This window comes from Ranitomeya variabilis, chromosome 5 (assembly GCF_051348905.1).
Source record: "Ranitomeya variabilis isolate aRanVar5 chromosome 5, aRanVar5.hap1, whole genome shotgun sequence".
Classification (NCBI taxonomy): Eukaryota; Metazoa; Chordata; class Amphibia; order Anura; family Dendrobatidae; genus Ranitomeya; species Ranitomeya variabilis.
Window position 1 is genome coordinate 69,260,499 of NC_135236.1, and position 12,273 is coordinate 69,272,771.

At 45.3% G+C, this 12,273-nt stretch overlaps 1 protein-coding gene across 1 annotated transcript in view; it reads right to left on the reverse strand.

The window, feature by feature from the left end:
• DOK2 (docking protein 2) overlaps window positions 1-12,273 on the reverse strand; it is a 48,818-nt gene that overhangs the window by 20,971 nt on the left and 15,574 nt on the right. Inside the window, exon 2 of the mRNA XM_077262137.1 lies at window positions 5,466-5,753. Coding sequence (XP_077118252.1) covers window positions 5,466-5,753 — 288 coding nt within the window. The remainder of the gene's footprint in view (window positions 1-5,465; window positions 5,754-12,273) is intronic.

Genomic DNA, 12,273 nt, shown 5'->3' on the forward strand with positions numbered 1-12,273 from the left:
GCCAATGCCGGATCTCCTGGCGCCAACGAAAAAGCCCAATCTTGAGGGTCACCCCGTAAGAATGAAATAACAATTTTTACTTGTTGAGCAGAGTCTCCAGACGAACAAGGTTTCAGGGACAAAAACAATTTACAATTATTCCTGAAATTCCTACACTTAAATCGGTCTCCTGAAAACAGTTCAGGAATCGGAATCTTGGGTTCAGACCTAGGATTTCTGATAACATAATCTTGTATACTCTGCACACGAGCGGCAAGCTGGTCCACACTTGTAATCAAGGTCTGGACATTCATGTCTGCAGCAAGCTTAAGCCACTCTGAGGTAAAGGGGAAAAGAAAAAAAAAAAAAAAAAAAAATGAGAGAGGGAAAAAACCTCAAAATTTTCTTTCTTATAATCCCACTTCTGCAATGCATTAAACATTTAATACTGGCCTGGCATACTGTTATGACCCCAGTGGACAGGGTCTCAGAGAAACGTGTAAGTCTGCGAGATTCAAAAATCCAGCTCATAGGGCTGTGGTAACTGGGTTGACCAAATAGCTACTCCTAACGCCAACACTAGAAGTAGCCGGGGATCATGCCTACGGATCGCTAGATGACTCGCGCCAGCCGGAGAATCTAACTACCCCTAGGAGAAGAAAACAAAGACCTCTCTTGCCTCCAGAGAAAGGGACCCCAAAGCAAGATACAAGCCCCCCACAAATAATAACGGTGAGGTAAGAGGAAATGACAAACACAGAAATGAACCAGGTTCAGCAAAGAGAGGCCAGCTTACTAATAGCAGAATATAGCAAGATAACTTATCTGGTCAACAAAAACCCTATAAAAATCCACGCTGGAGATTCAAGAACCCCCGAACCGTCTAACGGTCCGGGGGGAGAACACCAGCCCCCTAGAGCTTCCAGCAAATGTCAGGATACAGATTGGAACAAGCTGGACAAAAATACCAAACAAAACAAAAGCAAAAAGCACGGAAGCAGACTTAGCTTGAAATACAGGAACCAGGATCATAGGACAAGAGCACAACAGATTAGCTCTGATTTCAACGATGCCAGGCATTGAACTGAAGGTCCAGGGAGCTTATATAGCAACGCCCCTGAACTAACGGCCCAGGTGAGGATATAGGAAAAGACAGAAGCTCCAGAGTCAAATCACTAATGACCACTAGAGGGAGCAAAAAGCAAAATCACAACAGGTGGCCCGCCAACACAGAAGAATGAACCTCTGAGATGACTCTACTGGTCCACTCATCTGGAACAAACAATCTCCCAGACGGACAACGATCAGGCCTATCAGTCTGAAACTCCTGCAAAGCACGTCGCAAGTCTGGGGAGACAGCAGACAAAATCACTCCATCCTTAAGGATACCCGTAAGCTCAGAATCACCAGAGGAGTCAGGCTCAAAACTCCTAGAAAGAGCATCTGCCTTCACATTTTTCGAGCCCGGCAAGTATGAAACCACAAAATTAAACCGAGAGAAAAACAATGACCAGCGCGCCTGTCTAGGATTCAGACGCCTGGCGGACTCAAGGTAAATCAGATTCTTGTGATCAGTCAAGACCACCACCTGATGTCTAGCACCCTCAAGCCAATGACGCCACTCCTCAAATGCCCACTTCATAGCCAAGAGCTCCCGATTACCGACATCATAATTTCGCTCAGCGGGCGAAAACTTTCGAGAGAAAAATGCACATGGTCTCATCACTGAGCAATCGGGACTTTTCTGCGACAAAACCGCCCCCGCTCCAATCTCGGAAGCATCAACCTCAACCTGAAAAGGGAGCGAAACATCAGGCTGGCGCAACACGGGCAGAAGAAAAGCGGCGCTTAAGCTCCCGAAAGGCCTCCACAGCCGCAGAGGACCAATTGGCAACATCAGCACCCTTCTTAGTCAAATCAGTCAGAGGTTTAGCAACACTTGAAAACCCAGTTATAAATCGACGATAGAAATTAGCAAAGCCCAAGAACTTCTGAAGACTCTTCAGGGAAGTAGGCTGCGTCCAATCACAAATAGCCCGAACCTTGACAGGATCCATCTCAACAGAAGAAGGGGAAAAAATATACCCCAAAAAGGAGATCTTCTGAACCCCAAAGATACACTTTGAACCCTTTACAAACAGAGAATTGGACCGCAAAACCTGAAAAACCTTCCTAACCTGTTGAACATGCGACTCCCAGTCATCCGAAAAAATCAAAATATCATCCAAATACACAATCATAAATTTATCCAGGTATTTACGGAAAATATCGTGCATAAAGGACTGAAAGACTGAAGGAGCATTAGAAAGACCAAAAGGCATTACCAAATACTCAAAATGGCCCTCGGGCGTATTAAATGCAGTTTTCCACTCATCTCCCTGCTTGATCCGCACCAAATTATACGCACCCCGAAGATCAACCTTAGAGAACCACTTTGCCCCTTTAATACGAGCAAATAAATCAGTCAGTAGTGGCAAAGGATACTGGTATTTGACTGTAATCTTATTCAACAGGCGATAATCAATACAGGGCCTCAGGGAGCCATCTTTTTTACCCAGGAAAAAAAACCTGCTCCTAAAGGGGATGAGGATGGACGGATATGTCCCTTTTCCAAGGACTCCTTAATATACTCTCGCATAGCAGCATGCTCAGGCACAGATAGATTGAACAAACGACCCTTGGGAAACTTGCTGCCCGGAATCAAGTCTATAGCACAATCGCAATCCCGGTGAGGGGGGAGAGAACTAAGTTTAGGCTCCTCAAAAACATCACCATAATCAGACAAAAATGCTGGAATTTCAGAGGGAGTAGATGAAGCAATGGAAACCAAAGGTACTTCCCCATGAGCCCCCTGACATCCCCAGCTTAACACAAACATTGTTTTCCAGTCAAGGACTGGATTATGAGTTTGCAACCATGGCAATCCAAGCACTAAGACATCATGCAAGTTATGCAACACAAGGAAGCGAATCACCTCCCGATGGTCAGGAGTCATACACATAGTCACTTGTGTCCAGAACTGTGGTTTATTCCTAGCCAAAGGTGTGGAGTCGATACCCTTCAGAGGGATAGGAACTTCCAAAGGCTCTAGGCTAAACCCACAACGTCTGGCAAAGGACCAATCCATAAGACTCAAGGAAGCGCCAGAATCCACATAGGCATCCACAGTAATAGTTGATAATGAACAGATCAAAGTTACAGACAAAATAAACTTAGACTGTAAGGTGCCAATTGCAAAAGACTTATCAACCTTTTTTGTGCGTTTAGAGCATGCTGATATAACATGAGCAGAATCACCACAGTAGAAGCACAACCCATTTTTACGCCTATAATTCTGCCGTTCACTTCTGGACAGAATTCTATCACATTGCATAATCTCCGGTGCCTGCTCAGAAGACACCGCCAAATGGTGCACAGGTTTGCGCTCCCGCAAACGCCGATCAATCTGAATAGCCATAGTCATGGATTCATTCAGACCTGTGGGCGTAGGAAACCCCACCATGACATCTTTAACGGCGTCAGAGAGACCTTCTCTGAAATTCGCCGCCAGGGCGCACTCATTCCACTGAGTAAGCACAGACCATTTTCGAAATTTTTGACAATATACTTCAGCTTCATCATGCCCTTGAGAGAGGGCTAGCAAGGCCTTTTCAGCCTGAATCTCCAAATTAGGTTCCTCATAGAGCAACCCCAGTGCCAGAAAAAACGCATCCACATTGAGCAGCGCAGGATCCCCTGGTGCCAATGCAAATGCCCAATTCTGGGGGTCACCCCGCAACAAGGCAATAACAATTTTAACCTGCTGAGCGGGGTCTCCAGCGGAACGAGATCTCAGAGAAAGATACAATTTACAATTGTGCTTAAAATTCAAAAAGCGAGATCTATCTCCAGAAAAGAACTCAGGTATAGGGATCTTGGGTTCAGACATAGGAGCATGTATCACATAGTCTTGGATATTTTGAACCTTAGAGGCAAGAGTATTAAGATTAGAAGCTAAACTCTGGATATCCATTTCTCAACAGCAGAGATCTGAGCCATTCAGGGGTTAAGAGGAGAGAAAAAAAAACAAAAAGAAAAAAAAAACAGCAGATTGCAATTATGGCTAGACAGAACCTCTGAGTAAAAAAAAAAATGTCAGAAACTTCTTTTTTCTCACCTTCTTTAGCCAATACCTTTAATACATTAGGGCCGGCAATACTGTCATGATTCCCAATGGCAGGGACATGGGCAAAAAACGGACTAGCTCTAGGAAGATGGTATCTCAGGTAACCGCGATGCTGAACCTAACACGCAAATAAAAATAGCCAGGGGGTGTGCCTACATTGTATCCCTAGACACCTCGCGCCAGCCGGAGAGCTAACTACCCCTATAAGAGGAATACACAGACCTGGCTTGCCTCCAGGGAAACCCCAAAAGTTATAGTAGCCCCCCACATGTAATAATGGTTAGGTAAGAGGAAAACACAAACGCAGTATGAATATAGATTCAGCAAAGTGAGGCCCTCTGACTAGATAGATGAAAATACAAAAGAGGACTTCGCGGTTACCTCAAAACCCTAAGCAGCCATCCTGAAACTACCTTAACTCCGTTATCAACTCATGACACCGGAGTAGTAATTTCAGATCACTAGAGCTTCCAGCAGCACGAGAAATATAAATGCATGCTGGACAAAACAAAGACAAAAAGCCAAAGATTTCAACTTAGCTGAATTGCAGACTTGGAGCAGGTAGCAAGCAACAGAGATGCTCTGGTAACATTGATTGCCGGCACTAGAGTGACTGAGAAGCCAGACTAAATAGGAAACTCCCAATTTCCTGATGAAAACAGGTGCACTGGAAACCCAAGACCAAAGTCAACCAGTACCACCAGTAGCCACCAGAGGGAGCCAAAAACAGAATTCACAACACTGGTCACAGTAGCATGAGCAACAATGGACCTGGTCTTATCTTTAAAAAGCTCCTAGGACAATTTGGAGAAATGGCCCTAAAACTGATTCCACCACCAAATCAATGTTATTGTACCTAGAATGAAGACTATAAGGATCCGGCTACCATACATTATGCCACCACACACTGTAATCCTGAGAGAAGCAGTATGATGTTATTCAGTGATGGCCTCTTCATAGCATTACCCACGTGGTCTCCAGACCAATCTTCAGCTATCAGTGCATCCAAGACAAAATCGGGACTCATTGCTGAAGATAAACCTCTGCTCCAAGCTCTATAGCTTCAGACCATCCTTCCACATGTGAAACTGCATGAATTGGCCATCACGAGGGAAAGTCACACTTACTCCCGGGACTATGGTGTGAGTTGGGATAATATACACAAGCCGGACACCTCAGTTTTGGGACAGTGACTACCTGATTAGGTCTAGGCACTCTAGTGGTCACTGACTGCTAGTATCTGCCTCCTCTGGTCTCCGCTCTTCACTCTTGGTTTTGCACAAGCCGGCGTCAATAAGCACAAGCTACTCAGGAAACTTACCTGTGGAAATGCCAAACCGCAGAGGGCCCTCACCCAGTTTGGCTGTTCGGGGATCTCACTAGCGATCAGGTAGACCCTCTGTGCCGTCTCGATGCTGAATGCCCGAGTATCCTTTGGACAACTCTCTCCACAACGATCTGATAAACTCACACATTCGCTGAGTTGTAACAGTTTCCAGCATTCTTGCTTACGTCCTGTTTCAGGGGGTTGGGTGCCCTCGTACATCTCCAAGCGTGCCAGGCCGCTGGAAGTAGCTTCGAATAACAGTGCCCATACTTTCTTCCATTTCTGTGGGAGGGGAAAAAAAGCAGATTTAATAGGGTGGTGTTACCTGATGACATAAATTCCTGTGTCTTATCACCAGTCAGTACCATCCCGTCAAATAATTTAATTAACGTGCAACACATAAAATATGATTGGAGGAGACATTAGTACAATTTTTTATTAAGGCTAGAGATCACAGTGCTACAGTATCGTATAACTGGAGAAAGGTACTCTCTCCCTGCCTCAGTTTTGCAGACACCTTACGGCTCGTTCACATATGCAAGGTAGTCGGGTCTCAGCTTACAGTCGGACCCCAGAAATAAGTCATTAATCATTATCCTGTGGATAGGGAATAAATGTATTGGAAAACCCATTTAATTGTCAGCAAAGCAACTTCTTTGCTAAGAGGAAGGCTCACACCAGGAGTTTCTGGGAGGCCGTTGAGTTCCATTGGGCTTCTCTTCGCTTTTGATCTTTCCTCCTTGCCTTCCACCAACACTCCTCAACTTAAAAATGGCAATACCAAAAAGAAAAAGTCATGGAATTATGGAAATCAGAAGATGGATAGCCATGATCTGCAAATGGTGAAAAAATGAAAACAACATTTTCAAATCATCTTGTTTAATTCAGTATGGGGTATGAGCGCCACGTGCAGAAATCTCCACACTTACAGCCTATCAATGAGGTTATTAATGGTTGTCTCAGGAAAGTTCTGCTGCGCTGAATGCACATGGGCAAATCATCAAGATCCGCTGCTGGCAGCTCCTGTGCAATTGCTGATGAATAATGTTCCAGATGTGCTCGATGAGGGAGACAAGTCTGGAGACTCTGGAGGCCATGGTAGCACATTCAGGCCTCACAGTCTGCTGACAGTAGCAGCAACAATATTGTGGTGTTATTGTGTTGAAAAATGGCTTTTGAGACACTTTGGAAAAATGACCGTACCACTGGTCAAATGACAAAAGAAAAGTAAGTGAGTCCAAGTGACCAAACGGCAGCTTTTCCCATTTTGCTTCTCACTATATTGGCTAAATATTGTATAGTTTATTACTTGCGACATTTATGCACGCACCGATGACTAATATGTTCATTTTATTTTTAAGGGTTTTATTTACTTTTATTTATTGGGGTAGAAAGGTGGTAGTTTGTACTTTTTTGTACATTTGTCCTTTTCACATTTGTTATAATTCATTAATGACTTTGGCTGGACGTTGTCATTTTCCTGCTGCAGAATAATGTTAGAACCAAGCAGACACCTCCCTGATGGTATCACATGATGGATAAGTACCTGCCTGTATTTCTCAGCATTAAGGACACCATTAATCCTGACCAAATCCTCATCTCTATATCCTGAAATGCAGCTCCATAATTGCAGGACCTTCCACCATGCTTCACTTTTCTTGCAGAATCTCATTATTGTGCCGTTCTCCAACCCTTCAGTGAACAAATTGACTTCTGCTACAGCCAAATATTTCACATTTCATCTCATCAGTCCAGAGCACATGCCACCATTTTTCTGCAACCCAGTTCCTATGTTTTTTTGGCCACAATTCTTACATGAAGACCACTTTTGGCCAGACTTCTCCAAACAGTAGACAGATGTTGCTGTCATTTCTGAGCTGATGTCACTGCTGCCATCTTCTGATTTCTAAGGAAAGTAAGCATGATGTGTCTTTCATCTGAGTCCCACTGGTTGCTGCCATTTCTGAGCAGATGCCACAGCTGCCATCTTCTGGTTTCTAAGGAAAGTAAGCATGATGTGTCTTTCATCTGAGTCCCATGGGTTGCTGCCATTTCTGAGCAGATGCCACAGCTGCCATCTTCTGGTTTCTAAGGAAAGTAAGCATGATGTGTCTTTCATCTGAGTCCCATGGGTTGCAGCCATTTCTGAGCTGATGCCACAGCTGCCATCTTCTGGTTTCTAAGGAAAGTAAGCATGATGTGTCTTTCATCTGAGTCCCACTGGTTGCTGCCATTTCTGAGCAGATGCCACAGCTGCCATCTTTTGGTTTCTAAGGAAAGTAAGCATGATGTGTCTTTCATCTGAGTCCCACTGGTTGCTGCCATTTCTGAGCTGATGCCACTGCTGGGCATCTTCTAATTTCTAAGGAAAATAAGCATGATGTGTCTTTCATCCGCTGCACCTTTCCGATAAATGCATCTACTGTCCGTAACAATGCTCATAACATTGGTATCGGCGTAATCGTACTGAACGGAAGAACCATGTTGCCTGGTCGTTATTACCGTAATAAAAGCAAAACCCAAGAAAAAAAATAGACAGAATTCAGCAAAGAGATGTAAATGGTTTAGTTTAAAATTACTACTCTTGTAAAAAGGGGAGGAAACTAACGATAGCACAAAAATGAAAACTCTCCCATGAGCTAGAAAAGTCACATAATTAGAGTATAATCACATTGTCACTTGATTTCTGTATTAAAACACCTACAGTATAACCAAATAGGTCAACGTTGTGGAGGAATATAGGTCAGGTTTATAAAAAAAAATAAAGTTTCCCGTGAAAATCACGGTCTCCTTCAGGGACATGGATGTAATATTTTCAGGCAAGCAGCTATCGGTTCCAGCTCTGGAGCCTGAGCGTACTGCCTCTTAGGGTGCGTGTCTGCAGCGCCCCCACCGCCGCAGGGCCGAGGGGGTACCCGGTACCGGGCCTCTGAGTCTCTGTTCTGGGGTTGTCACGGTGGCTAGGCCCGATCCGTGACCCTGCCGAGGGGCGCCCAAATAAAGGAATGACAGTTCGGTGTGTGGTGCAGGACGCAATCAATCACAAGGACACAGGGGTGCAGTCTCTTTACCTCTTTACTGAAGGTCTCAGGGTCCTCAGTCCTGGGTACGGTTAAACGGGCTGCGCAAGTCCGGCCGGTCCGATGGCACCTCCAGAGTTGCCTTTGCAGGTGGAAATCTGTGCCTACCTGCTAGCGCTTGTGTGTTGTGGTCCTCCCCTGCTGTGCTTACGGGATAGTCCCCACAACTGTTGTGTCTGTTTCTTGTGTTCCCTCACAACTCGGTTCTGATGATGTTCTTCTTCTCCGTCCCTCCCTGATGCCTTGGTTGGGACGCACCCGCATGACGGGTAGGCTCGGAGCTCTTCCGGGACCCTAGAGTCGCCCCTCTCCTAGTGTGCCCCCTATGTCTTCGTAGGTGATTTAGGTGAGACAGCCCGCCTGTAACTGACTGTCCTGCCGTAGGTTTGAAGTATTGCCTGGAGCTCTATACTTCCTCGGCGTTCCGGCCACTGGTTAATTGCTCCTCAGTAGGATGTTGCCTCGGTCTAACAGCACGACTCCTACTGGTATTTCTCCTTGTTGCGTTGATCTCGTTTCTCACTCAGCACAATAAATCTTGCTTCTTGTCCTTTCTTAGGGCACCGCCGCTATGAAGTGCAGGCGCGGTCCAGTAACTTTCTCTCTGATTGCCAGGCCTCTGTCAGGATCCCACCCCTGACAGGGACCCTACCGAATCTTCCCCTACAACACCCTCTGCCACAAGGTGTTGCCTGGTTCCAACCCAGTCAGCTTTCTTTTTAACTTCCTGCCTAACCCCCAGTTTTACCAAAGTGTGAGGAGTGGCCTAATGAATAATACCCTTAGCTCCCCCTGGAGGCCAGACTGTGAAATGTATTGGTGTATGTGATACCTGGTCAGATGAATTCCTTCAGACCATCAGACGTACCATAGCCCCCCTTAGTGGCGGAGCAACAGTACTGCAACGACCAGGACTCTGGGGCGCTGCACGTCCACGGTCAGGATGGCCGGCGGTATCGCCGGAGCGGCGAAGCCGCCCGGCGCTAAGCCCCGCCCCCTTTCTGGGACACGATCATGCCGGATGTGTTAACTCTTCACATCCGGGATCATCGCTCTCTCCCATAGGGCCCTGTGATATGCCTTGCGGGGACGCTCCCCATGTAGTTGGCTGTCAGCATGTCCACATTACACCTGAACGGCTCTTTTATCCACGTTTCGGGGCTCTAGCTTTTCAGACCTCATCATCAATGATTTTTTTTTTTGGTACGCAAAAAAATGACTGATTTTCATCAGTGTTTTGGATCTGATTTTCATCAGTATTTGGTCAGTGTCGGTTTTTACCATGAGTTTCATCAGAAATTTTCTTATATGGAAAAATAAATAAGTTAGTTGAAAATCTTTCCTTCTCCATTGTAAAGTAAGGCCTAATTCAGACATCAGTGACGTCTGACGCACGCAAAAAATTGTCCGAGTGTCATCAGTGTTTCCATCAGAGTTTCATCAGTGTTTTTGATCCGATTTTCATCAGTGTTTTGATCCGTGTCAGTTTTTATCATTAATAATGATCAGAGATGGATAAAGAAATTACTGTAATTACAAAGCTTGTTCTATCCATTACAATACTAATCACAGACTATATACTGATGGCATCTGATTTTCAGGAACCCATAGATTTTTAAGGCAAATTTAAATATGTGCTTCCCAAAAAACACAGTCTATGGGTCCATGAAAAAAATCAAACACCACTCCGATAACATACAATTGCTGTCCGTTTTTCACTGACTGTTACATAAGAGAAGGTAGAGAAACTTTTTATTTTTTATTTTTTTCACATATGAGAAAAACTGATGACAATATGACAAAACTATGGCCATTATAAAAATAATTGATGACATTTGGTCTGTTTTTCTTGTATGTGAAAAAACCTGCCATCTGTATGAGGCTTTGGGGCTCAATCATACGTCTGATTTTTCCACTTTGGTGAAATTTTTGATTAGACTTTGACAAGAGTGTGGTCTGAATGTCATCAATTTTTCTCGTACGTGGAGATATTAAAAAAAATGTTTCTCCATCTTCATCTGTTATCTAACAGGCTGTGAAAATTGAACCATATTCGGATGACATTCGAGTGCGGTCTGATTTTTTCAAAGACCCATGGACTTGTATTCCTAATTTTGATCCAAAAATCGAACATGTCTCCTCGATTTTCCTCGGAATGCTCCTTTTGCGTAAAATCAAAGACATGTGAACAGCCTTATAAACTATCACATGGATAGCACTCATATGTGAAAATAGGACGAGTGAATGAGGCCTAAGGGTACTGTCACACAGTGCAATTTTGATCGCTACGACGGTACGATTCGTGATGTTCTAGCGATATCGTTACGATATCGCAGTGTCTGACACGCAGCAGCGATCAGGGACCCTGCTGAGAATCGTACGTCGTAGCAGATTGTTTGGAACTTTCTTTCGTCGCTTGATCACCCGCTGACATCGCTGGATCGTTGTGTGTGACAGCGATCCAGCGATGTGTTCGCTTGTAACCAGGGTAAACATCGGGTAACTAAGCGCAGGGCCGCGCTTAGTAACCCGATGTTTACCCTGGTTACCAGCGTAAACATTAAAAAAACAAACAGTACATACTTACATTCCGGTGTCTGTCCTCCGGCGTCTCAGCTTCTCTGCACTGTGTGAGCGCCTGCCGGCCGGAAAGCGAGCACAGCGGTGACGCGGTGACGTCACCGCTCTGCTTTCCGGCTATGGTGCTTACACAGTGCAGAGAAGCTGAGACGCCGGAGGACAGACACCGGAATGTAAGTATGTACTGTTTGTTTTTTTTACGTTTACGCTGGTAACCAGGGTAAACATCGGGTTACTAAGCGCGGCCCTGCGCTTAGTTACCCGATGTTTACCCTGGTTACCCGGGGACTTCGGCATCGCTCCAGCGCCGTGATTGCAAAGTGTGACCGCAGTCTACGACGCTGGAGCGATAATCATACGACGCTGCGACGTCACGGATCGTGCCGTCGTAGCGACGAAAATTGCACTGTGTGACAGTACCCTAAGTGTGGGATAAATCATATCCAGGCTTTGGAAATTTTCAACTGAACCACTGTGGTTAATGTGGGCTGCTGCTCTGGATGCAAAAATGTGAATGGAGGAGATTAGAACAGAAGATTTCTGGTCAACTTGACCTCTTGGCTGCCATGGTCCCAATTCACTACATAGTCCTGCCTTCCATAGACCTAGTGACAAGCCCAGCTTTCCTACATTGCTGGGTACTTTTGTATACGGCTGGTAAATTTTATTTTGGATTTTGTGATGCACTCAGCTCTGCTAGAAAATCGAGTCAACTCTGCCATATCTCTGGGCTGCTCAGCTCCTCGTTGCTGAGTCTACTCTGCTTCTTTGCCTCCCATTTGCGCCTCCTGTTGCCGTTCTGCCAGAACACCTTCCATCATTCCATCTGGATGTCCTTGCTGCACCAACATCATCGGTCTGTGCCGCATAGCAACTGCTCATCCAGACCAAGGGCTTTGAGAATCCACCTCACCAAGAGGAACATGACACACATCTTCTGCCACATTCCATACATCGCTATCTGATGGCACCATCCTCCTTGTGAGACTAGATATTGTTATGCCTCAAGTTGTGAGGTGGATCAATGAAAGCCCTTGGTCTGGATGAGCAGTTGTAATTCAGCACAGACAGATGACGTTTCGCAGAAGTGTAATCTAGTTTTTTCAGATGTAGAGACTGGGTAACAACCAGAGGAGCAGATT